The sequence below is a fragment of the Pelophylax lessonae genome, assembly GCF_965119305.1.
Source record: "Pelophylax lessonae genome assembly, chromosome: 9".
Lineage (NCBI taxonomy): Eukaryota > Metazoa > Chordata > Amphibia > Anura > Ranidae > Pelophylax > Pelophylax lessonae.
Window position 1 is genome coordinate 11,605,691 of NC_138776.1, and position 27,319 is coordinate 11,633,009.

A 27,319-nucleotide genomic window follows, 5' to 3' on the forward strand; every position below is an offset into this window, starting at 1 on the left:
TAAATCTTACCAGAGGAAGATTTCCTAGCCTTGATCAGGCTAGGAATAACCTCAGAAGGTAGACCCTTGTCCTTCAAGACCTGGGTCTTAACAGCCAAGCCGTTAAAGCCAGCGACCGTAAAGCAGGGTGGAAGATCGGACCTTGAGACATAAGATCTTCCCGCAGAGGCAGGCGCCACGAAGGTGCCACTGCCAGGTGAACAACGTCGGCGTACCAGGACCGGCGAGGCCAGTCCGGTGCCACCAGAATCACCATGTGCGGTTCCGAGGCCAATGCTCTTAGTTCCAGCACATTTATCGGGAGGGAGGATTCCTCCTCCGACCAAGTGCCCTGGGCAGACAGGTTGCCCAGGACTCCACCCCAGCCCGACAGGCTGGCGTCCGTGGTAACCACCGTCCACACTAACGGAGGGAAGGACTTGCCTTCCGCCACCGCCGGGGACTGGATCCACCACAGAAGAGCCAATCTGGTCTGGCGACTCAAGGACACCTCCAGATCCAAGGACTGAGGAAGTCTGTCCCACCTGGCCAGGATCTCCGCCTGGAGAGCCCGCGTGTGGAACTGGGCAAAGGGAATCACCTCGAAGGCCGACACCATCAACCCCAGGCCCCGCATGCAGGTCCTGAGTGACGAGGACGGATTGTCCCTGAGGGACCTGAGTTTGTGCCGCAAAGTCCGGAGCTTGTCCTCTGGCAAGAACACCTTTGCCTGAGCAGAGTCCAGAACCATTCCCAAATAGGGAAGGCGAAGCGATGGAGACAACGCCGATTTCTGAACGTTGATGGTCCATCCGAACTCCTGAAGCGTCTGTACCGTAATGGACAGGTCGCACACAAGGTCCTGGCTCGCCCTTGATCTCAGAAGCAGATCGTCCAGGTACCCCAGGACCGCAATGCCCTGGGCCCATAGCAGGCTCAGAACCGGTGCCAACACCTTGGTGAAGACCCTTGGAGCCGAAGCGAGACCGAAAGGTAACGCCACAAACTGGTAGTGGTCCTCTGCGATAGCAAACCGAAGGTACCGCTGATGACCCCCGAAAATGGGGATGTGCAGATACGCATCCTTCAGATCTATCGAAGCCAGGAATTCTCCCGGACTCAAGGAGGCCACAACCGAACGGAGAGACTCCATTTGAAACTTTCGAACACGCACGAAGCGGTTCAGCGCTTTTAGGTCCGGAATAGGACGCACTTTGCCCTCCTTCCTGGGCACAGTGAACAGATTAAAATAAAACCCCCGAAACCTGTCCCGGTGAGGTACCGGTACAATCACTCCCTGAGCAAGCAGGTCCTGCACCGCCTGATGCAAATCCCGCAGACGCCCTGGAAGCAGATGAAGATTGGAGGGAAAGAATCTGTCCGCCGGCCTGGAAAGGAATTAGTTCTTGTAACCTGATCGAACGATTTCCTGGAATCACCTGTCCGATACCCGGAGCAGCCAAGGTTGAAGGAAACCGCGCAAACTTCCCCCCACCCCTGAAATGGGTGAGGGCACCCCTTCAGGCAGAGGTGGATTGTCCCGCCGAGCCGGTGTTGCCGGTCTTCTGCTTACCCGCCCAGGGCTTCATCTGGTTGCCCTGGGCCTTGAAGGGCTTGCCCTTGGATTGGTTCCGAAAGGCACGAAAGGACCCCTGAGTGGATCTAGGCGCAGAACCCCGCTTGCCACGGAAGGACTTGTTCTTCGTGTTCTGGGGCAGCATAGTGCTCTTGCCCCCCGTGACGCCTTTCACCAGGGTATCCAATGCCTCGCCAAAAAGGCGAGAGCCAGCATAGGGAAAATCAGCAACTGTTTTTCGTGAGGACTGGTCGGCCGACCAGCTCTTCAGCCATATCAGTCGCCGGTTAAGCACTGCGACACTCGAGAGGCAAGCCACCAAGGGGGCCTCATTTAAGGCTGCATCACACAAATACATGACTCCTTGGTGGATCTGGTCCACCATGTCCAGTCGGGCAGGCGGCACGTCGTCAGACACTAGGTCGTTTCTAAACACCGTGATCCAATCAGCCACCGCCTGAGCCACCATAACGGACGCGAAAACGGGTTTGAATAACGAACCCGCCACCGTATAGGAATGGCGGGCTAGAGACTTCAACCGCCGGTCCGTGGGATCCCGGAAAACCGGAGTATCCTCAGTAGGAACCAAGGTAGCCTTGTTCAGTACAGCCACAGTGTGATCTACCTGTGGAGGCACACACCATCGCGATTCCGTAGCCGGCGCAAAAGGATAAAGCAATTTGAACCGACTAGGCACCACGAATGGACGTTTTAACGTGCGCCACATTTCATTGACAGTGTAATGAAATTCAGCTGGGCAGGGGAAAACCTGCGCAGACTTGCGCGTCCTGTGCGTCCCAAAGGAGGACACCATGCCCGGAGGATTAGGCTCATCCACCAAATGCAAGGTTTCTTTAACCGAAATAATCAACTCATCCATGGTCGCCCATTCTGCAGGTGACCCTGGGGAGGATGTGTCAACACCCTCCACTGCAGCCTCCCCCTCAGACCCCGGGGGGGTCTAAGGATGAGCGGCCCGCTCGCAGCAGCAGCAAATGCAGCAGCAGCAGCCATATCCCCATCTGAATCAGAAGAGAGACAGCCTGGGCGGTTTTCTCGCAGCCCGTTCAGACATCAGCATTTCCATATTTGCCACTAAAGTCGCAACTACAGCAGCTAAATCAGGTCGCAGCGGAGCCACAGGAGAAATGGGGCCCCCCACCAAAGAATCCATGGCTCAAGAAAAAAATTACAGTGCAAAAATGATGTACTGTCCCCTTAAATAGCGCTGCGGAGTGCGCAGCCCACCGCTACTGTCACAGCTATGAAGACCCCCCCAAAAGGAGAAAGAAACTGAGCCAGAAGCAGTATGCAGAAGAAGACAGAGAGATGCAGTGCAGAGCCCGCAGATCGTTGCTACCTGTGTCCTTTGCTGCCTGAGAGGAAAAGGAAATGCTGCTGGGAGGGGCTGGCTATAAGCCAGACCTAAGGGAAAATGGCTGCCCATAGGAAATGCATTGGAGGCTTCACAAAGATGGCCGCCGACATGAGGCCGAACCGATCGTTCCACAGCACACAAAATGGCGGCAGAGGGCGCCAAAACGATCTGTACACTCGCCCCAGAGGGGCCATATCCATGTGCAGTAAAAAACATGGTGGACCGCGCGAACATACCCCCGCAGCGGTCGCCGCACAACACGCACGTCTGCACCCCCAACATGCACCTAAGGTGACACAGGGACCGGGACCCCCAGCAAAAAAACATACAATTTGCACAAAACGAACCCCGCAGGGATCGCACAGGGAGTCACACAGGCACAGACATGGGGACACACAGCAACACAGACTGCCACCCCAGACAGAGGCCCCACACAGAAAAGTACTTACCTGTACCCGATGGCGTGGGGGAGCCTCTATGCACGGATAAACCTCTGTCCTCTCCTGACAGGGAGTGCCGAGAGCCAGGGACATGATGCTGCAGCACCGCAGACGAGTCCTGTGAGGTAGCCACCTCACGGCTGCATCCCTGCAGCGAGCAGGGATGGGTCGTTCTTAGTGCCAGGGCGAACCATAGCTGAACGCTCGATTGCGGGCTGGGGGTCCATCTGACCCTCTGTGCCCTGGAGAACCAGGGCGGTCAGTCCGAATCCCAGCACCGCAGGATCCATCTTCATCCGAAGAATAAACTAACACTAAAGCTGACAAAATAAACAGCTAGTAAAGTGAGAGAAAAAACTTAAATTTTCAAAGAAAATCAAATAAAAGATTAGGAAGGCTGAGACTGAAGCCCCAGCACAAGGGAAGCCTGACTATTCCTGATGCTAGGCAAACTAAAACTGAGTTGGGAGTGGTGATGCAGGGGGGGATATTGGCCAGATGGGACAGCCCCCGTGGGTGTGTACATGCTAATGTCTTTTGACTAAGTCTATATGCCTAGCTAGTCCTACGGATAGGTGGACAATACCCAATTGTGATGACTTAGAGGAGGCGGCGACTGTCGGAGGACGCAAGAGAAATACAGAATTTACAAATTTCCTATACAGTGTGTAAAGGCAGGCTTTACAATACAGTGATGATTTGGGGAGCCATTTCATCTGCTTGTGTTGGACCACTGTGTTTTATCAAGTCCAAAGTCAGCGCAGCCCTCTAGCATGAAAATTCTAGAGCACTTCATGCTTCCCTCTGCTGACCAGCTTTATGGAGATGCAGATTTAATTTTCCAGCAGGACTTGGCACCGCCCACACTGCCAAATCTACCAATACCTGGTCACATGATCATGGTATCACTGTGCTAAATTGGCCTGCAGACTTGCTTGACAAAAACCCCATAGAGAATCTGTGGGGTATTGTCAAGAGGAAGATGAGACACCAAACCCAACAATGCAGACGAGCTGAAGGCCGCTGTCAAAGCAACCTGGGCTTCCATAACACCTCAGCAGTGCCACAGGCTGATCGCCTCCATGCCGCGCCGCATTGATGCAGTAATTCATGCAAAAGGAACCCAGACCAAGTATTGAGTGCATTCTATACTGTACATGGACAGACTTTTCACTAAGCCAACACTTCTGTATTAAAAATCAGATTTTTTTTCATTGGTCTTATGTCATTTTCTAATTTTCTGAGATACTGAACTCTGGGGTGTCACTCGCTGTAAGCAATAATCATCAAAATTAAAAATAAAGAAATGCTTGAAATATATCACTCTGGGTGTAACGCATATATATATAGTTTCACTTTTTGAATTGAATTACCAAAATAAATTAACTTTTAGATGATATTCTAAATCTATGAGATATATGGTGTGTGCTGCACGGGGTAATAATTAACTAGGTACCTTCGTCTGAAAATTGGACACAACAATAAACTAGCAGACTGGAGGCACAGAGGACTTTCATGGTACCGTATGAACTCACAATGAGAAAATATTATTAAAAATACAAAAGTTTTTTATATATACACATGGGTAAAAGACATCCCCTTGAAGGGCAACACACAAAAAAATTATTGTATAAAAATACATCACAAACATCCAGACATGGTCCACTGCAAGGTGGATCCAGAACTAGGAAAATACAACGTACAACACCTCCTCTTAAGGATTGGGTGTTGGCTGTGGTGTCTCCCGAAGAAGCAGTGTATCCGGGAAACACGTAGAGTACAATTGGATCCTGAAGAAGCAGTGTATCCGGGAAACACGTAGAGTACAATTGGATCCTGAAGAAGCAGTGTATCCGGGAAACATGTAGAGTACAATTGGATCTAGTCTGGGGATCCCCCCTTCAGGGAAGACACCACAGCCGACAATCAATCCTTAAGAGGAGGTGGTGTACGTTGTATTTTCCTAGTTGTGGATCCACCTTGCAGTGGACCATGTCTGGATGTTTGTGATGTATTTTTATACAATAATTTTTGTGTGTGTTGCCCTTCAAGGGAATGTTTTACCCATGTATATATAATAAACCTTTGGTTTTTTATAATACTTTCTCATTGCGAGTTCATACGATACCATGAAAGTCCTCAGTGCCTCCAGTTCACCAATTTTATGAGATGCACACACACATATATATATACACACACACACACACACACACATATATATTTATTTATTACACAAATGATCTTGGTAAAGTTTTGCATGATAGTCATTGCCAGTCAAAGGGGTAGATTTACTAAAACTGGAGCGCTCAGAATCTGGTGCAGCTGTGCATGGTAGCCAATCAGCTTCTAACTTCAGCTTGTTCAGTCAAGCTTTGACAAGAAGACCTGGAAGCTGGTTGGTCTCTACGCAGAGCTGCGCCAGATTTTGCTCTCTCCAGTTTTTGTAAATCAACCCCAATGTATCACAGCACTAAAAAATGGTCTGGACAGAAAGGGGCCCCTCTAGTGGTTAATATGCGATTGATTCACACACACAAAAAAAAAAAAAAGGACAGTAAGGGTCATGTGACGCTGGTGACTCTGCTGCAGGTGAAACCTTGGGGCTGGAAATTCATCATAGTTGCATTAAATATAATGGGGTTCATAAGGACTCACTTGAACATTTTATAGAGGTGTCCAGCCGGTCCTGATACTGGAGCAGAAGAAACACTTCCAATGTCTTTTACATGAGGGCCCACACACTCTGTAAGAACGGACTGCAAAACAAACACAGAAAAAAGATAAAGTGTCATCATTGTGACCAGAATATACATTGTTATAAAGTTAGGTTGAAAAAAAATAAAAAGACACAAATCCATCTGGTTCAACAGAGATAAACAGAATAAATAAATAGAAAACCTCCATATACACAATCCTATACCCAAACTACAGAAAATCCAGAGAAAAAAAAAAACTTTTAAAAACATGATTCAATCTGTTTCTTCCCACCAATACAGAACTCTTACCTCCCGATTTCTCAATCTCCTGGACACAAAACTTTGCCGTGGACTGGGCAGCAGGATGGTGAGCGGGGGCGGAGTCTGCAAACATGAACTCGCTGCCCTTCAGGATGGAGCAAACGCCAAGCTGAGCGGCCTTCCGCACCTACAACAAATCACACACGGTGGGGTCAGATAATACTATTGTACCCACAGACCACTGAAGGTTTCCTTTTCTAAGGTCTCTCGCTGTTCCTTGTCTATAACTTACTTTTGGCTTTGCATGGACAGTGAAGCTGAGTAAGCCATGGTACACCTGCAGAGTGGAGGGATAACTCCATGCAGACAGGTCCTGTTTCCGAAGCAGTACTGACAAGCATGAAACAATCTGAAAAGAAAAAGACGTAATAATGAGGAGATTACAGAACACGTACAAAGTATATGAAAATGGACAGAGATATCACCGTTCAACTACAATCTGCGCCCCCACAGATGTATGTATCTACCAACCTCAATACATAAAAGTGCTACATGTGCAAAAAAGCAAAAACTATCAATTAATACAATCAGAAAAAATACAAGAAAGTTCTGTGCCAAAAAAAAAAAAAAAAAAACACATCAATATTATGCAACAGTTAGTGTGCAAAATTCATTCAGAAGAAAATTCATCCCTGGAAGACGTCCGACGACGAAACGAGTTAACAGAGGAGGGAGGCAGGCCTAGCGGCACGGTAGGTCATCGGTAGGCTGCGCCAGAACCCAGAAGAGCTGGCACAGCCTTCTTGATGACGTCACAGATAAACATGGCAGTGTGGGATCTGGCGGCGGCAACGGCTGCAGAGAAGAGGATCTCAGCAGGACAATGCAGGATCCTCGGTGTGGGGGGAGAATCTAAAGTGTGGCCAGCTCAGCATTAGGCAAGCGGGGGTACAAGAAAGAAAAATTATGGGGGGGTGGAGGAAGGTAGAAAGCTGGCGCAGCCTTCTCGTTGACTTCACAGATAAACATGGTGGTGCGGGATCTGGCGGCTGCAGAGAAGAGGATCTCAGCCGGACAACACTGGCTCCTCAGTGTGGGGGAGAATCTAAAGTGTGGCCAGCTCAGCATTAGGTAAGCAGGGGGACAAGAAAGAAAATTATGGGGGGTGGAGGAAGGTAGAAATTTCTCTTTATAACCTGCCTCTGGGAAAACTAAGTCCAACTCTGGACAAAACAAGAACCCTCACCTAATCCCTTTCTTCCACCCACCTGTCCCAACATCCCCAGGAAGGGCCCGCGTCCACCCCAGCATTTCGTAGAGAAAAGAAGGGGGTACACTACTCACCACACCTTGGAACTAAGGGGGCACCACTCCCGGCAGTTCACTACGACATCTTGGAATGGGGTGCCGCGACCAGAGGCACGCTGAGACTCTAGTCGTGAACGTTGTCATGACCAGGGCGGCTATGCGATCTCGCGAGGCGTTTCATAAAATATAGTCAGCGCACACCTCTAAAATGGTGCCGTGTCCCACAAAGGCATACAAAATGGAGCCAATGGACCCAAACCTTGGACATCTAGTCCCCCAAATAACGAAACAAGTACGTCACTGCACTTAAAACAGAGGAGGGGGGGCGGGCCTAGCGGCGTGTCATCAGTAGGCTGCACCAGAACCCGGAAGAGCTGGCGCAGCCTTCTCGATGTCACATATAAACATGGCGGTGTGGGATCTGGCGGCAGCGGCTGCAGAGAAGAGGATCTCAGCCGGACAACGTTGGATCCTCGGTGTGGGGGAGAATCTAAAGTGTGGCCAGCTCAGCATCCGGTAAACGGGGGACAAGACTACAAAGAAATCTATAGGGGGGGTCGTGAAGGTTGAAAATCCTCTTTATAGCCTGCCTCTGGGAAAACTTAAAGTCCAACTCTGGGCAAAACAAGAACTCTCTCCCACCCCTTTCTTCCACCCACCTGTCCCTAATTGCCATAAAAAAAAATCTAAAGTACTCCATTGACGTACAGCGCATCCAGAACATATTCACAGCGCTTCACTTCTTCCACATTTTCTTATGTTACAGCCTTATTCCAAAATGGATTCAATTATTTTCCTCAAAATTCTACAAATTTTCCCCCATAATGACAACGTGAAAGAAGTTTGTTTGAGATCTTTGCAAATTTATTTAAAATAAAAAAGGAAAAAATCCCATGTACATAAGTATTCATACCCTTTACTCAATACTTTGGTGAAGCTCCTTTGGCGAGCTGATCGGCTCTCCTCTTCACACACTCTGTCATTGCGAGGCAAGGAGAGACGATAAACTGCACTTTGGCATTTACATGTGATTGGCTGAGATTGGACACAGCCGATGACAAGGGTAAAGAGACACGCCATTACTAAGATCGGGGTCACCCTCAGCGTCACCAATCATGGCTGCGCTGTGTTCCACAATTGCCACACTTCGGGCACACGAGAGCGGCCATACCCAGGCGCTGTCATGTGACGTAGTCCCAGAACGAAACCCTTGAACCTGCTCCACTGTCATTTGACGGCGGGCGGGAAGTAGTTAAGGGTAAAAACATTTAGGCTTTAGAACAGGGGTAATGAATTAAAATTCAAGGAGGTCCGGTCGCTATAATTTTCTTTGGGCCGAGGTCCGAATCTCAAGTCTGTGCCCATCACAGTACTCCTTTACATCAGGTGTCCCCATGACAGTGCAACCTTTACTTCAGGCATTCCCGTCAGAGTGCCCCCTTACATCAGGTGTCCCCATCAATGTGCTTCTTTACATCAGGTGTCCCCATCACAGTGCCACCTTACGTCAGGCATTCCCATCAGAGTGCCCCCTTACATCAGGTGTCCCCATCACAGTGCTCCTTTACATAAGTTGTCCACATCACAGTGCCCCCTTTCGTCAGTTGTCCCCATCAGTGTGCCCCCTTAACATAAATTGTGCCCATAAGTGTGCCCCCTTAACCTAAAATATGCCCATCAGTGTGTCCCACAGCATAAATATGTCCATCGGCGTGCCCCTTAACGTAACATGTGCCCATTAGCGTACCCCTTAGCATAAAATTTCCCCATCAGCGTGACCTTTAGCATAAAATGTGCCCATCAGCGTGACCCTTATTTTATGCTAAGGGTCACGCTGATGGGCATATTTAATGTTAGGGGCACTCTGATGGACAAAACAAAATATGCCCATCAGCGTGACCCTTAGCATAAAGTTCGTCCATTAGCGTGACCCTTAACATAAAATAAGGGGCATGCTGATGGCCACATTTTATGTTAGGGGGCACTCAGATGGACATATTTTATGTTAAGGAGCACTCTGATAGGCACAACAAAACGTGCCCATCAGCGTTGCTCTTAACATAAAATATGTCCATCTGAGTGCCCCCTAACATAAAATGTGGCCATCAGCATGCCCCTTAACGTAAAATAAATAGTGTAGCATGCTAATGAGCACTTATAGGGAACTCTGATGGGCACAACAAAATGTGCCCCATAACAAAATATGCCCAACAGTGTGCACTTTAAAAAATATTCTGATCAGCAATCCCTTTTGAAATGTGCCCCACATACCTTTGAGGCAGGAGGCAGGAGTCAGGAGGCTGCGGGGGGCAGAAAATACGAAACATACTGCATAGTGTGAGACAGGAGCCACGAACAGCAGGGGGCGGGGCGCACATGTCACGCCCCAATTTGCGGCCCGGCTGGGAGTGAGAGCCGGTGTACTGCCGATTATTTCAACTTGCCGCAGTACACCGGGAGCCCCAGTGAGGAACAGCGGGCGGGGCGTGCATGAGGCGTCATGCCCCTAACTCACGGCCCGGCGGGGAGTGAGAGACTCGGGAGCCACAGTGAGGAGCAGGGGGCGGGGCGTGCACTAGACGTCACGCCCCTAACTCGCGGCCCGGCGGGGAGTGAAAGACCCGGGAGCTGCAGTGAGGAGCAGGGAGGCGGGGCGTGCACGAGACGTCACACCCCTAACTCGCGGCTCGGCTGGGAGTGAGAGCGTACACCGCGAGCAGTCAGAAGTGGAGGGGCGTGGATGTCACTGGTTGCTGGGACACCCGCGATCCCAGCAAACCAATGCCTGCTCGTAGGTGGTGGCCTGACGGTCGAGGCGGAAGCACTGTGCGGTCCGCTCTTGGTCCGCGGGCCGCCATTTAATGACGGCTGCTTTAGAACCACTTTAAAATACAGACACTCTCTAAATCTCAAAAGCATCGACCATAAAATGTCATATCAGATGTAGGTGACACGACCCCGCTTCTCTAATATTCCAGAAACAGGAAATTCTATACACAGGGGAATACAAGGAACACGACTTACCCATCTAAGAGCGGAGGTGCTGCCGCTGGTGGCCTGTGAGGACATAATATCCATGAAGGCCTTCGATGTGTCCGAGAATTTCTTAATCAGCACAGGACCTGGAACCCTGAAATACATCATTAGATAAATGCAAGATGAAGGACCAAAGCCCCGCCCACCACTGGGGAACAGACAGGCAGACTGACCTTTTCAGAACCAGGTTCAGCAGGTAGGCAACGGCAGACAGCGACTCCGCGGACTCAACGGCTTCCAGAGAGGTCATCTATGGGGAGAAAAAAAAATGTAGCATATACAGTGGGTACGGAAAGTATTCAGACCCCCTTAGATTTTTCACTCTTTGTTATATTGCAGCCATTTGCTAAAATCGTTTAGGCTCATTCTTCTTCCTCATGAATGTACACATAGCACCCCATACTGACAGAAAAACACAGAATTGTTGACATTGTTGCAGATTTATTAAAAAAGAAAAACTGAAATATCACATGGTCCTAAGTATTCAGACCCTTTGCTGTGACACTCATATATTTAACTCAGGTGCTTTCCATTTCTTCTGATCATCCTTGAGATGGTTCTACACCTTCATTTGAGTCCAGCTGTGTTTGATTATACTGATTGGACTTGATTAGGAAAGCCACACACCTGTCTATATAAGACCTTCCAGATCACAATGCATGTCAGAGCAAATGAGAATCATGAGGTCAAAGGAACTGCCTGAAGAGCTCAGAGACAGAATTGTGGCAAGGCACAGATCTGCCAAGGTTACAAAAAGATTTCTGCTGCACTTAAGGTTCCTAAGAGCACAGTGGCCTCCATAATCCTCAAATGGAAGACGTTTGGGACGACCAGAACCCTTCCTAGAGCTGGCCGTCCGGCCAAACTGAGCTATCGGGGGAGAAGAGCCTTGGTGAGAGAGGTAAAGAAGAACCCAAAGATCACTGTGGCTGAGCTCCAGAGATGCAGTCAGGAGATGGGAGAAAGTTGTAGAAAGTCAACCATCACTGCAGCCCTCCACCAGTCGGGGCTTTATGGCAGAGTGGCCCGACGGAAGCCTCTCCTCAGTGTAAGACACATGAAAGCCCGCATGGAGTTTGCTAAAAAACACCTGAAGGACTCCAAGATGGTGAGAAATAAGATTCTCTGGTCTGATGAGACCAAAATAGAACTTTTTGGCCTTAATTCTAAGCGGTATGTGTGGAGAAAACCAGGCACTGCTCATCACCTGTCCAATACAGTCCCAACAGTGAAGCATGGTGGTGGCAGCATCATGCTGTGGGGGTGTTTTTCAGCTGCAGGGACAGGACGACTGGTTGCAATCGAGGGAAAGATGAATGCGGCCAAGTACAGGGATATCCTGGACAAAAACCTTCTCCAGAGTGCTCTGGACCTCAGACTGGGCCGAAGGTTTACCTTCCAACAAGACAATGACCCTAAGCACACAGCTAAAATAAGGAAGGAGTGGCTTGACAACAACTCCGTGACTGTTCTTGATTGGCCCAGCCAGAGCCCTGACTTAAACCCAATTGAGCATCTCTGGAGAGACCTAAAAATGGCTGTCCACCAACGTTTACCATCCAACCTGACAGAACTGGAGAGGATCTGCAAGGAGGAATGGCAGAGGATCCCCAAATCCAGGCGTGAAAGACTTGTTGCATCTTTCCCCAAAAGACTCCTGGCTGTATTAGATCAAAAGGGGGCTTCTACTAAATACTGAGCAAAGGGTCTGAATACTTAGGACCATGTGATATTTCAGTTTTTCTCTTTTTTGGTCCAGTTCTGATGGTCATGTGACCATTGTAGAAGCTTATGGCTGTGGACACGGGTCACCATGGGCTTCACAGCCCCCATACACAACAAACTGCAATCCCCATTATTTCTCTGCGTTCACATCAACTTCATGGACAACATGTTCATTTGCCGCCTAATATATATATATCCTACCAAATATTCAGATGCCATTGTAATGGTACAGTGGTGTAGTGGGCGGCACAGTGGTGGCGAAGTGGGCGGCATATTGGTGGCGAAGAGAGCGGCACATTGGTGGCGAAGAGGGCAGCACAGTGGTGACGAAGAGGGCGGCACAGTGGTGGCGAAGAGGGACGCACAGTGGTGTAGTGGGTGGCACTTTCACTTAGCAGCAAAAGGGTCGCTGGTTCGAATCCCAACCACAACACTATCTGCCTGGAGTTTGCATGGTCTCCCTGTGCCTGCGTGGGTTTCCTCTGGGTACTCCGGTTTCCTCCCACACTCCAAAGACATTCTGATAGGTGAATTGGATCCTGTATAAATTGGCCTTACTATGTGCATGTATGAATGCGAGTTAGGGACCTTAGATTGCAAGCTCCTTGAGGGCACGGACTGATGTGAATGTATATGTAAAGCACTGTGTAGATTGACAGCCCTATAGAACTAACTAAAATAAATTCCCTTTACCAGTCAGTGATCATAATGTTATGGCTGATCGGTGTATACACACATTATATACTGCAAATGGTTCCTGTGTTCTGCAGAGTACAGACAAACCACGGAGGGAGTTCCACATTTTATTTCTTTATCAGTTAGTAAAATGAAGAGAAGACCAATCAAAGGCAAAATAAAATGTGTCCCCTGGAGGGGTCAGCTTTCCAGAGCCGTGCTGAGGAATTGCTTTACCCCAAGGGTTGAATTTATGAATTAATATCTTAAAGGCAGAAGGTGCATTCTATGTATTAAGGATGACAGCAGCGGAAGGCATTGGAGCCAAAACTCTGATTTTTAGCGGGACTGCGACATTGCGGCGGACAGATCGGACCCCGAACTGACATTTTTTGGGGGGACCAGTGACATTACTACACTAATCAGTGCTAAAGAAATGCACTGTCACTGTAATAATGACACTGGCAGGGAAGGGGTTAACCTAGTGGGTGATCAAAGGGTTCAATGTGAGCCTAGGGGAGTGATTCCAACTGTGGGGGGGGGGGGGGGGAGATTGTGAAATGATCAGAGACATGTGATCCTATATAGAAGGATCACAGGCACTCTGATCATTCCAGGTAGAACGGTCAGCTGTGTTTGCAACAGCAGACCATCCTCTCCCGGCGGAAATTGGTGCCACTGGCCCCATGCATCCGCATCCCTGCTGCCTAGTGGGGGCGCTCCCCCCCCAGCACCACAAGCGCAATCAGCGTAGAGCTACGTCGTTACGCGCAACCGAGCCAGCCTGCTGCAGTGAAACTGCAGCGGGCGGTCAGTAAGTGGTTAAAGGAGTACGGGGAAAGCCGGTTTGGCTGTACTTCTCCTGTGGATCAGAGGAGTGCAGTTCATTCTGCACTCCTGAATCCCCCGTTTTCAGTCACAGACATCACAGAGCCAATCAAGGCTGGGGAAAGATTGTGACAATAGAGTTGGGGATCGGCCCATATGCCTGGACCCGCACCCGGCTCAGCCTCTTAGTGAGCCGCTGAGAGCCTGAGCCGGCCGCCCCCACCCCTCCACAGCCCAGCGCTCGTAGAGCAGAGAGCGGCGACTGACAGTTTGACCGCACAGCTCTGTCTTCCAGCCGGCGGGGACAGATTCAGCATCCACCTAGCGAAGTATGATTGTAAAATTTTAAAAAAATCCCATACTTCTCTTTTAAAATAACAAACATGTTATACTTACCTGCTCTGTGTAATGGGTTTGCACAGAGCAGCTCTGATACTCCTCTTCTTGGGTCCCCTGCCAACGCTTCTTGCCTCTCCCTCCACAAAGTTCCCCCATAACAAGCTGCTTGCTCTGGGGGCACTCATGTGTGCTCGCTTCTGAGCCGCCCGTGTGTTCACCAATGGTAGCGGCACTTGCTGGTTGCTATACCTAGCTCCATCATTATACAATATACAATTACCAAAGGTTCACAAAATGTACCAGAATCTGGAACATCCAGGGGTAACGGCCTGGGATTTAAGGTGCCATGTGTGATGGCGAACGCTCCTGAGGAAGATGCAACGACAAAAAGTGTTGAGCGTCATCCCACTGGTGCTCTGCAAGCCGTTGTAAAAATAAGGAGAACAGCGATCCCCTGTGGCTTGGGGCTGTATCGTATTCAGTGACGGCAGCCATATTGCAATGCTCAGGGATTTGCAGTGTACATATTTGTATAATGCGAGTGCGTGATTGGTTGGTTCTAACTTTTTTTTATTATTAAAAACAATATAACACTCTATGGGGCCTTCCTGAATGTTGGGTACCTTTGTGAGGACCACAAGCTGTTGGGGAGACGGCAATCATTCAAGGTTATGGATATAAATCCCATGCTTATCTGACCTACTTTGGATTGGTGGAGAATCACATGGTGACCAGCAAGGATTTTATTATTGAAGAGGATTGTCACGTTTTAACCATATATATGACTTGGGATATATTTTATTATATTGCTAATGTTATTGTTTTGAATATACCATGTCTAGGGGCAAATAAATTGGTTCTGTTCTTTTGTGGTAAATTAACACTGACTAAACTCTTGCTTGTTGCCAGTCATGACCTCTGCCTGGACCTCACCACTCTCTTGCCTGCTGACCGCCATGACCCTCTGCCTGCACCTCACCACTCTCTTGCCTGCTGACTACTACTACCTCAGTTTGGACCCAACTACTCTCTTGCCTGCTGCCAGCCATGACCTCTGCCTGGACCTGACTACTCTCTTGCCTGCTATGAAGTCTGCAAGGACCACTCTTGCTTGCTGACTGCCACGACCTCTGCCTGGACCTGACTAATCTCTTGCCTGCTGCCAGCCATGACCTCTGCCTGGACCTGACTAATCTCTTGCCTGCTGCCAGCCATGACCTCTGCCTGGACCTGACTACTCTCTTGCCTGCTGCCAGCCATGACCTCTGCCTGGACCTGACTACTCTCTTGCCTGGTGACCGCCATGATCCTCTGCCTGCACCTCACCATTCTCTTGCCTGCTGACTACTACTACCTCTGTTTGGACCTGACTACTCTCTTGCCTGCTGCCAGCCATGACCTCTGCCTGGACCTGACTACTCTCTTGTCTGCTGACTGCTATGACTCTGAAATGGACCTGACTACTCTCCTCCCTGCTGACTGCCATAAACTCTGTTTGGACCTGACCACTCTCTTGCCTGCTATGACCTCTGCAAGGACCACTCTTGCTTGCTGACTGCCACGACCTCTGCCTGAACCTGACTAATCTCTTGCCTGCTGCCAGCCATGACCTCTGCCTTGACTGGACTATTCTCTTGCCTGCTGCCAGCCATGACTTCTGCCTGAACCTGACCACCCCATCGCTCACTGAGAGCCACGACCTTTGACCTTTTCCTTGACCTGACTACTCTCTTGGCTGGTATGACCTCTGCCTGGAACAAACTACTCTATTGCTCGCTGACTGCCATGACCTCTGCTTGGACCCGACTACTCTCTTGAATGCTGCCTGGCATGACCTCTGCCTGGATCCGACTACTCTCTTGCCTGCTGCCTATCATAACCTCTGCCTGAACCTGACCACTCTCTCGCTTGCTGACAGCCATGACTTTTGCCTGGACCCGACTACTCTCTTGAATACTGCCAGCCATGACCTCTGCCAGGACCAGACTATTATCCTTGCCTGCTACCTGGCATGACCTCTGCCTAGACCCGACTACTCTCTTGCCTGCTGACTACTACTACCTCTGTTTGGACCTGACTACTCTCTTGCCTGCTACCAGCCATGACTTCTGCCTGGACCTGACTACTCTCTTGACTGCTGAGACTCTGAAATGGACCCGACTACTCTCCTCCCTGCTGACTGCCATAAACTCTGTCTGGAGTCGGACCCGATCACTCTCTTGCCTGCTATGACCTCTGCAAGGACCACTCTTGCTTGCTGACTGCCACCACCTCTGCCTGGACCTGACCACTCTCTTGCCTGCTGCCAGCCATGACCTCTGCCTGAACCTGACCACTCTCTCGCTTGCTGAGAGCCACGACCTTTGACCTTTTCCTGGACCTGACTATTCTCTTGCCTGGTATGACCTCTGCCTGGAACAAACTACTCTATTGCTTGCTGACTGCCAAAACCTCTGCTTGGACCTGACTACTCTCTTGCCTGCTGCCTGTCATGACCTCTGCCTGAACCTGACCACTCTCTAGTTTGCTGACAGCCATGACTTTTGCCTGGACCCGACTACTCTCTTGAATGCTCACTGCCATAACCTCTGTCTAGACCTGACTACTCTCTTGAATGCTGCCATCCACGTCCTCTGCCTGGACCAGACAAATTATCCTTGCCTGCTGCCTGCCATGACCTCTGCCTGGAACAGACTACTCTCTTGCTGACTATCATGACCCCCTATGTGGACCCAACTACTTACTTGTCTATCGTCCTAAAAATAATCTCCACACCATAAACCTTCTGCTGCAGCAGCCCTTGGTGGGGAGATCCTGTAGCCTGCAAAATAGTGTTTGCAGCAAAGTAAACCAGAATCACTAGAGATTCCCACACTTTACCACCACCAGGAGCTCTGGAGAAGACCAGCTGGTACTTAGATATCTTGCCATGGTTGAACCCATATCACCTGCCAGGGGGGCATCATAATATTACCTCAGTAACTTCCCATGAAGACACACCGGACTGTGATAATAGGACACAATCCAAAGGTTTGTAGAGTAAGTGTCCACTAATGACAAAGCTCTACAGAGAAGGGAGGGACTCAGCAAATCTGTTAGCACCCCGACTCCTTTAGGCGATATTAATACACCTCAGGAGTGCTGCAAGGTCCACAGAAGTTTATTTTCCCTCTAATATATTAAAAGCAAAAGGTCCAAAATGCAAAAACCAAATCTTCATTATTCAGAATACATAAAATAAATAAATTGTGCACAAGCCTAAAAAATAAACCGCACACAGTAAAGGTTTATGTATTCATGCTTCATAATGTGCGGCTCTATAATGCAAATATTCAACAAAATACAAATATTACTGACAGGAGTACTGCCGTCCATAATATTATTCCTTATATCTGATTGCAGATTTCCATTATAGAGCCGCACATTCCACAAATGAGAACAATGGCAAACATGCGGAGAAATCACTCACCAGAGCAGCAAAGTATTCTGTTTCTGTCTCCTTCCCTCCCTGAGAGCGGATCACTTCAGTTACAGCCGCCAGAACCGCACAGATCTAAGAGAGATCATTAATGAGATCCAAACTTTGTATCAGTGATAGAAGTCTTATAGATCAAATGAATCTGAGAAAACACACAGATAGAAAAAACACATAACAATTATATCACTGCATTGGAGGAAACAATAGATAACGACTTCCCACTGACCACCAATGTAAGGAACATTCTTCCCACTGACCACCAATGTAAGGAGTATTCTTCCCACTGACCACCAATGTAAGGATCATTCTTCCCACTGACCACCAATGTAAGGAGCATTCTTCCCACTGACCACCAATGTAAGGAGCATTCTTCCCACTGTCCACCAATGTAAGGAGTATTCTTCCCACTGACCACCAATGTAAGGGACATTCTTCCCACTGACCACCAATGTAAGGGACATTCTTCCCACTGACCACCAATGTAAGGGACATTCTTCCCACTGATCACCAATGTAAGGGACATTCTTCCCACTGTTTACCAATGTAAGGGACATTCTTCCCACTGACCACCAATGTAAGGGACATTCTTCCCACTGATCACCAATGTAAGGGACATTCTTCCCACTGACCACCAATGTAAGGGACATTCTTCCCACTGATCACCAATGTAAGGGACATTCTTCCCACTGATCACCAATGTAAGGGACATTCTTCCCACTGACCACCAATGTAAGGGACATTCTTCCCACTGACCACCAATGTAAGGAACATTCTTCCCACTGATCACCAATGTAAGGAGCATTCTTCCCACTGACCACCAATGTAAGGAACATTCTTCTGGTCTTACATTCTTATAGCTCTATATATATATAATTTTTTTTCTTGCAGCCGTTGGCTGGCTCTTTTGAACCTCTGGAAACCTCAAACGTTGGAAGGAGACCTCCTCCCCGCTTCCACCAGTTCACCCGAGAAATGATCCGACGGTGCGGCCAGCTAGTCCCAGAGGTGACCAAAGAGTAGATTCGCTTTGATCGCCTCTATGGCCTTGGAGGACCGAAGCAAAGTCATGACCTCACTTCCTGTGCAGGCTGGAAGTAAACAAGTTTTTTTTTTTTATAAGAGTAAAAGATTTTTTTTTTTTTTTTGATCTTTTGCTTTTAAAAAGGTAAAGAAGAGATTTTAGGTCTTTTTGACCCCCAAATTTCTCCATAAAGAGGACCTGTCATCCCTTATTTCTATTACAAGGGATGTTTACACTCCTTGCAATAGGAATAAAAGTAATGTAAAAATAAAATAAATATAAAAAAAAAAAAAATTGAAAGCGCCCCCACCCCTCCATACTCGTGCGTAAAAGCGAACGCATACGTAAGTTGTGCATTCATATGTAAACAGTGTTCGCACCACACATGGGATATCACCATAAAGGTGTGAGCGAGAGCAACAATTCTAGCACTAGACCTCCCCTGTAGCTCTAACAGGCAATCTGTAAAGGCAATTAAAGCGTCGTCTATGGAGATTTTTTATGTACCGCAGTTTGTCACCATTCCACCAGCGTGCGCAGTTTTAAAGCAAGGTAAGGCCTCTGTCACACGGGCGTTCCGTATGTCCGTATATCACCCCATCCAATTGCAGGAGATATACGGACATAATGCATGTCAATGGGATTGCAGATGTCAGAGGATGACACCGCTGACATCCGATTTCCGTCCTTTAAATTCTGTTCCATTTTTTGGAATGAAACAGAACCCTATTTTTCTTCCGTTTAAAAAAACGGAAAGGACGCAAAATCGGATGTCAGCGGTGTCATCCGCAATCCCATAGACATACATTATGTCCGTATATCATCCGCAAACGGATGGGATGATATGCGGACATACGGACCGGGTGACACAAGTGTCACCCGTGTCCGTAAAAAAAAAAAAAAAGTGCCGGAGAGGATCGCAATACAGTCCGTTCCGTGTGAAAGAGGCCTTAGGTATCTTTTTACTCTGCGTAACATTGTTTACATTATACAAAAAAAACTGGGCTATATTTTGTTTTGTTTTTAGAATTCATTAAAATTTATTTATTTTTTTCTAAAAAATTGTTTTTGCAAAACTGCTGCGCAAATACGGTTTCACATAAAAAATTGCAACGATCGCCATTTCATTCTCTGGCTCCTTTCACACGGCCGCTCCGTGTGTCCGCAAATCATCCAATCCGTTTGCGGATGATTTGCGGACATAATGTAAGTGAATGGCACTGCGGGTGTCAGCGGAATACCACCCGCTGACACCCGATTTTCCTCCATTCAGTTCTGTTCCGTTTTTACAAATGGAACAGAACCCATTTTTTCTTCCGTGTAAAACACGGAAAGGAAGGAAAATCGGGTGTCAGCGGTGTCATCCGCTGACACCCGCAGTGCCATAGACATACATTATGTCCGCATATCATCCGCAAACGGATGGGATGATATGCGGGCACACGGAGCGGATGACAGAAATGTCATCCGCTCCGTGGTAAAAAAAAAAAAAAGTCCCGCAGCGGACCTTTCACACGGAGCGGCCGTGTGAAAGGAGCCTCTAGGGTCTCTGCTAAAAATAAATATATAATATTTAGGGGTTATAAATAATTTTCAAGCCAAAACGACCAATTTAAACTTGTAAACAAAAATCGCCAGCAAAGTCCTGGTCAGCAAGTGGGAGTGAAGTTATCCTGCAGAGCTCCAGAACCGTCACCCACCTCCTTGTGAGCGGCCGAGTTGGACTCCCAGAATCTCTGGACTTTGCTGAAGGTGAGGTTGGTGCAGTCGGAGAGGCCGCTGAGGAAGGTGGCCCTGGATCTTTCTGTGACCATTTCCTCCTCGTCCTCCATCTGCTCCTCCGGCCTCTTCTGTATGGACAGGGAACCCGCCTGCAGATCATTGTGCAGCTTTACAGCGTCTACCGTCAGCTCACTCTTCCCTGGAGAACAGAAACATCAACCAATGGCATCAATGTATCCCAGGTGATCAGACTATTAGTCACATGATATACAATAATGTACATTTATCCGTTTTACCCCCTCCCCCGACCTACCCACAACCCCCCCCCCCCCCACCTCGTGACCTATTCCAAAGCCCCCCCCCCCCCCGACCTATTCCAAAGGCCCACCCCCCTCCCCATTCCAGAGGCACCCCTATCCAAACCCCCCTTTCCCATCCTCCTACTTTCCCCCAGTTCTATACTTACCTTCATCCAATGGCCGATTCTTCTGCTGAATATTACCGAATGAAGAAAGTTAGAATGACTTAAAAAAGTTCCTCATTGCTGCCATCTACTGCTGTGTTTTTTGTACATCCAAACTGCACCACAGCGCATCAAAAAGGCACCATGGTGCATCCAAACGCATCAAAACAGCACCACAGTGAATCCAAATGCATCACAGAGCATCAAAAATGCACCACAGCGCATCTAAATAGCACCAGAATGCATCTAAAAACACATAGGGAATAAACCACAGTGCATCCACACTAGTGATCGACCGATATAAGTTTTTCGTTGCCAATATCGATATTTTGGCCATTGCATATTGGTATCGGCCAATATTGGCTGATATTTTCTTATATTTAAAAAAAAAAAAAAAATGTTTTAGTTTTATCACTTGGTAGGTACTCCTGTGGAGGGATCTGGGGGGTCTAAAAGACCCCAAACTCCTCCTCTGCACTTAAAAGCATTCAAAACGTCAAGTTTGGCTGTTTTGAAGGCTGTTATTTTTTTTAATCTGGCACCGAATACCCGGAAGTGACGTCATGATATGATGATGATGATGTGATAGGTCATGACATCACTTCCGGGTTTTTACACAGAGACCCAATCAGAGCCGAATGATGCTTTGATTGGGTCTTCGGCAGCGGTGAAGGTAGGATGCCCGGGTCTCCTGGTGGGACGGGCGAGCCGGGTGAGCCATAGAAGGCGGTGGGAGGGGGAGGGGGGGGGACGTCCCCTCCAGCTCCTTGTAATGACAGCCGAGCGGCTTCTCAGCCACATCAGATGTCATTATAAGACAGTTGACCGTTAGCTATGGACGTCGGTACCGGGATGATGTCTCTAGCTGCAGCCATCACTCCGGTACAGCACTTTCCCTAAATATCGGCAATATCGGTCACCTCCGGGGGGGCGATTCCGATATATCGGGGAAAGTGCAGATCGGCCCTCGATATATCAGCTTTGCCAATAATCGGCCGATCCCTAATCCAGTGTTTCTCAACTCCGGTCCTCAGGGCCCACTAACAGGCCAGATTTTAAGTATTACCTTGGGGAGATGCAGACTAGAATACTGCAATCACTGAGCAGCAAATGATATCACCTGTGATGTATTTCAGTTTTCTTGCAAACCTGGCCTGTTAGTGTCCTGAGGACCGGAATGGAGAAACACTGCGCTAATCCACCGATCCCTAATCCACCGATCCCTGATCCACCGATCCCCAATCCACCGATCCCAGATCCATCGATCCCTGATCCACCGATCCCTAATCCACGATCCCTAATCCACCGATCCCCAATCCACCGATCCCTAATCCACCGATCCCTAATCCACACACATCAAAAAGGCACCACAGTGGATCTAAACGCACTGAAAAGGCACCACAGATCCAAATAAGAATAAATGATAGAAAGTATTATAAAATATTATTTCTGCTATGAGGATTATAAAATGTTTTATTAACAATAAAATAAAATAATAAAATAATGATCCTCATTGTATAAATGGGAGGAGATAATAAATGGGAGGAGATAATAAATGGGAGGAGATAATAAATGGGAGGAGATAATAAATGGGAGGAGATAATAAATGGGGGAAATGATGATTTCTGATGATTATTGATATTTCAGTAACAATAATAAAATAATCCTCACTGTAGATCTGGGAGGAAATAATAATAATAATAAATGATAGAAATGATGATTTGTGTACAGATAATGATTAATGTTCCGGTAAGAAATAATAAAATAATAATCCTGATGGTGGAAATGGGAGGAGATGATGAATTGCTATAATAATAATAGAATTGTGTCTCCCTCACCGGAGCTTCGGGTGAAGAACCGGCTCCGTGCGGCCTCCCGGTGTCTCCTCTCCTCGGGGTTGCAGTCGCTGCTGTGTCCCTTCTTCCAGCGCTTCACCTTCCCGGCCACCCCGGGGCGCAGCTTCCCCGACTTCCCCATCTTCACCCCCCGACTACCGGGATCTGCTCTATCCACCGATCACTTCCGCCTCACCGGAGCTCTATGGTGATCACAGGCAGGAAGCCACAGTGATCGCACGGTATAGGAAGTGCTGGCCTCTAGCGGCACCGGAGTGCATTACAGGCAAGTGACATCTCAACACAACACCAACACAGGAGACTTCTAACGGCCGAATACCTAGAAATATTTCATTACACTTCTATTATTATTACTAATATTATTCTTATTATTATTAATGTTATTAAGTGTATTAATATATTCACAATAATCATAATTAATATGATTTTAAATATTACAAATAATAATATCATTAATAAAGTTGAAAATAAAATAAACTAATAACAAAATATATTATTACATCTTATTAATATTATACTAATATAAAATAAACTATCATCTATGAATAAAACGAATGAATTAAAATAGAATAATACAACTAATAATAATAAACTATAATCTGCTCTGATTATAACATTATATATATATATGCGCTGCGTAAATTGACAGCGCTATATAAGTACCTGAAATAAAATAAATAAATAAATCTATCTATCTATCTATATATATATATATTTTTTTTTTTTTAAATTAGGCATTACTACAGTCGGTCTGTAAACGTTTTTTTTTATTGCCCCCATGACTCCGTTCTGCTCCTAAAGTCTCATATAATATATATATTACACCCAATAGGAAACATTTGACGTTGGTGAATATATCGAACACAAAGTATTCCATATAATTTGAAGATTTAGATTGAAGCAGAGGCAAAGGAATGTAAAGAGAGGCTTGCAGGTTGTTTACATGCACAGACATGGACAGGCACTATGATGTCACAGTGGTGGTCACATGACCTGCAGCCAGCACACAGAATGCACAAACATTATGATTTCTCAGTGGTGGTCACATGACCTGTCTGCAGCCTATAAATAGAGGAGCACAGGGAGAATTTGGCAGTTGGCTCTTGGACTGCACAGAAGAAGCATCTCTCTTGCAGAGCTCCTGAGTGATTGAATTGTATTTCATCACATTATCTCCAGTTATTGGAATTCAGAGTCAATTTATTGATTGGTATTATTTGTCAGATACTAATCTTTCATTAATAGTAATTGGCATTTCCTGTCAGTTATTCTTTTCAACCGAAAATGACGACTAAAATCCTTACCGTCATTCTTATGCTGTTTCTCCCTTGGGGAGTAGACAGAAATACCATCATACAATCCCCAGAGGTCCACATGGAGGAGGGGATTGTGGAAACAACACAGCAGCCAGCGGAGATTCCGCTGATTTTTAGAATTTTGTACCCATGGGCTGTACCCAGAGATGTCATCAGAGAGTCCCCAGAGACTCCCATTGAGGAGCCCAGAAATGTCATCGGAGGGTCCCCAGAGACCCGCATGGAAGAGGAGGAAGAAGTTGTGGAAACAACAAAGCAGCCAGCGGAGATTCCACTGATTTTTAGAATTTTGTACCCATGGGCTGTACCCAGAGATGTCATCAGAGGGTCCCCAGAGACCCGCATTGAGGAGCCCAAAGATGCCATCAGAGGGTCCCCAGAGACCCGCATGGAGGAGGAAGAGGAGAACATGAAGAGGACAGAGCAGCCAGTGGAGGAAACAGTAAGAGGAATTGAAAATAACCCTCCAGACCCTATCAGCTGGTTTTCATTCCTGACCTGCACTCCATCCTGGTTTAGATGGGCAGTCCTGATAATTTTTCTCATTCTGAAGTACATCCTGCACCAAAATTACCTGGCCAGAATGTTAGGACACTATTTGATGTTCCTGGAGCTGAGTGCATTCATTCATCTACTGATCGATATCTGGAACAGCGGGGGAGCAATCTTTGAGAGCATAATTCTACCCCTGCCTATAAATGCTGGTGACTGGTACCTATGGCTGGTCGCCGGACTCTGGTCAGTCTGGTCCGAGGGGTGGGTGGCCTTTGAGAACACAGTCCCACCCCTGCTTATAAATATTGTTACTGAGCAACGGTCAGAATGCTTTCTGGGGCTTATTACCATGCTGCTGGTACTGCTCCTAATATATTTCAAGCCATTCTACCGACTGTTCCAACCAACAAGTAGAAACGTTACCCCACCACCGAGTGACGTCATTCTACCAGCAAGTGATGACACCATCCAACCAACATCTGACGTCATTCTACCAGCAAGTGATGACACCATCCCACCACTGAGTGATGTAATTCTACAAGCAAGTGATGACACCATCCCACCAACAAATGAAAGTGCGGATATCACCATGGAGGAGACTGACTTTCCCATTCCCAGAGTCGCACCTCCTCGGGATAACCTCCGTGCTCGGCTACGCCAGAAAATGAAGAAGCGCAAACCACATATGGTGGTCAGGCACGAAAAAAAACGGCCACTACAGAGTGACATTCTCCCACTGAGTGATGTCAGCATTCCACCAATTATAAATGCAGAGAGCACTATGGAGGAGACTGACTTTCTCATTCCCAGAGTCACACCTCCTAGGTATAACATCCATGCTCACCTATGGTATATATCACACCAACCAACGAATAATAACATCACCCTACCAAGGAATGACCGTATCCCATCATTGAATGATGACAACATTTCACCACCAAGGTCTGACAAGGTCCAAGAAAAGACGATACCGAGTGTCTCTTCCAGCGTCATTCCTTCAACACCTGATAACAGCATTCCATCGATGGATAACACTAGGCCATGGAGTGATGAGATCCTACCAACCAAATCTATGACCCCATCAATGAATTCCGGCATTAGGTCGCAGAGGAGTACACTTACTACCCATCCCAGTGTCGCACGGCGTAGTAGCTCTCTCAGCTCTGCACAATTGAATTCTGGCATTAGTCAACAAAGGGCAACACTGCCTGTTGATCCCAGCGCCGAAAGTCTAAGTAATAAAACCCGTCTTCACCTACGGGAATTATTCCGGCTAGTGAAGAAGCGCAAGAAGACCAAGGAGGACTGCCAGGAGCCTTAAACCGGAATCATACTTTTCATAGCGCTCCAGCAATATGGTGTCCCAGAGCTGCTGCCAGCTTAGGCTAAGTGGCTTCCAGTTATCAATCTCCAGCGATTTAATTGGCTGGGCCAAGGTAACATCAGTTTAGCCTCGATCGATTGCACGATTGCGGGCACAATATGTTCCAGGGACACGGCCCAACCCCGATCTTGGCAAAGAGCCACGGCTACGGCCCTTTAACCATCTTTTAAAAGAGTCCTGTTTATCGGCTATTCCTCTCTGACACTAACAGAGTGTGAGGTGAGGAGAGCTGATAAGCAGCATCTCCTCACAGGGAAGACTTGTAAAGGTAATCAGGACCCTGATCATCAGTGCCCTGATTACCATGCAGCCCCAAGAGTGCCCATCAGTGATGCCACTCTGTGCCCATCAGTGATACCACTCTGTGCCCATCAGTGATACCACTCTGTGCCCATCAGTGCCACCTCTCATTGCCCATAAGTGCCACCTATCAGTGCATATAAGTTATGCCAATTAGTGCTGCCTTTCAGTGCTGCCTATCGGTGCACATCAGTGCCACCTTTTATTGCCATAAGCCTTGAAGACCCAATCCCTCTAACCTGCAGATAGGTCCTCTTAAAAATCCTGAAGGGATAATCCTACTTTCCAAAGTTGGGGGTGTCTGTTGACCTTTATGGACACGTGATCAGCAAGTTTCTCAGATGCTCAGGTAAGAGACGTGGTGCTCAGGGGCAACAAGCGGGAGTCACGTTCTCTGCCCCCACCCTGCTTCGTGTTGGCAGGATGGTCAACACAAAGCGGGGTGGGGGGGTTGGGGCAGAGAGCGGAACTTCAGCTTGTAGCCTCTGGACACCACATCTCTCACCTGAGCATACGAGACATTTGCTGACCAGGTGTCCACAAAGCTCAGCAGACATTTGGAAAGTGGGGACGTCCCTTCAGGATGTTTGTCAGGACCTGTCTGCAGACTTGGGAGATTAGGTAACCAATGCTTGTGACTAAACTGGGCCCCTGGCCCAGGACTGGCCTTGTAGGTTGAAGCCTTGAAGAAAAGAAAGGAATTCTTCTTGTCTTCACAGGTGTTAGGAGTCTTCCCAGCTTAAGGCCTAGACTTGTTCTGCTGGGGCCTATGATATTTCTTTCCGCCAGTGACGTCCTTTATGAAGATGTCCAAAGAGGTACCAAAGAGACGTTCACCATCAAAATGGCACCATTCTGAATGGTACCCCAAACGCGGAGTGATTTTTACCATGATAGTGACGCAACAATACGCCAGTAACGCCCTTTATGAAGCTGTCCTAGAGTTGGGTTAGAGGCACCAAAGAGATGTTCACCATCAGAAGAAAAACAGCAAACATTTTTTACGTCATTGCTTCACAGCAATATATACAATGTTTTCTGTA

The 27,319-nt window shown here is 47.7% G+C and overlaps 1 protein-coding gene across 1 annotated transcript in view; it reads right to left on the reverse strand.

Annotated features, from left to right (window-relative positions):
- Nucleotides 1–22,932, reverse strand: part of LOC309563270 (RRP12-like protein) — a 29,500-nt gene extending 6,568 nt beyond the window's left edge. The window contains exons 1-9 of the mRNA XM_082267675.1: nucleotides 22,764–22,932; nucleotides 20,441–20,661; nucleotides 17,711–17,794; nucleotides 10,848–10,924; nucleotides 10,663–10,768; nucleotides 6,623–6,739; nucleotides 6,379–6,517; nucleotides 6,294–6,298; nucleotides 6,029–6,129 (exon numbers count right to left, since the gene is read on the reverse strand). Coding sequence (XP_082123801.1) covers nucleotides 6,029–6,129; nucleotides 6,294–6,298; nucleotides 6,379–6,517; nucleotides 6,623–6,739; nucleotides 10,663–10,768; nucleotides 10,848–10,924; nucleotides 17,711–17,794; nucleotides 20,441–20,661; nucleotides 22,764–22,902 — 989 coding nt within the window. The 5' untranslated portion in view covers nucleotides 22,903–22,932. The remainder of the gene's footprint in view (nucleotides 1–6,028; nucleotides 6,130–6,293; nucleotides 6,299–6,378; nucleotides 6,518–6,622; nucleotides 6,740–10,662; nucleotides 10,769–10,847; nucleotides 10,925–17,710; nucleotides 17,795–20,440; nucleotides 20,662–22,763) is intronic.
- Between the last annotated feature and the right edge of the window lie 4,387 nt (nucleotides 22,933–27,319).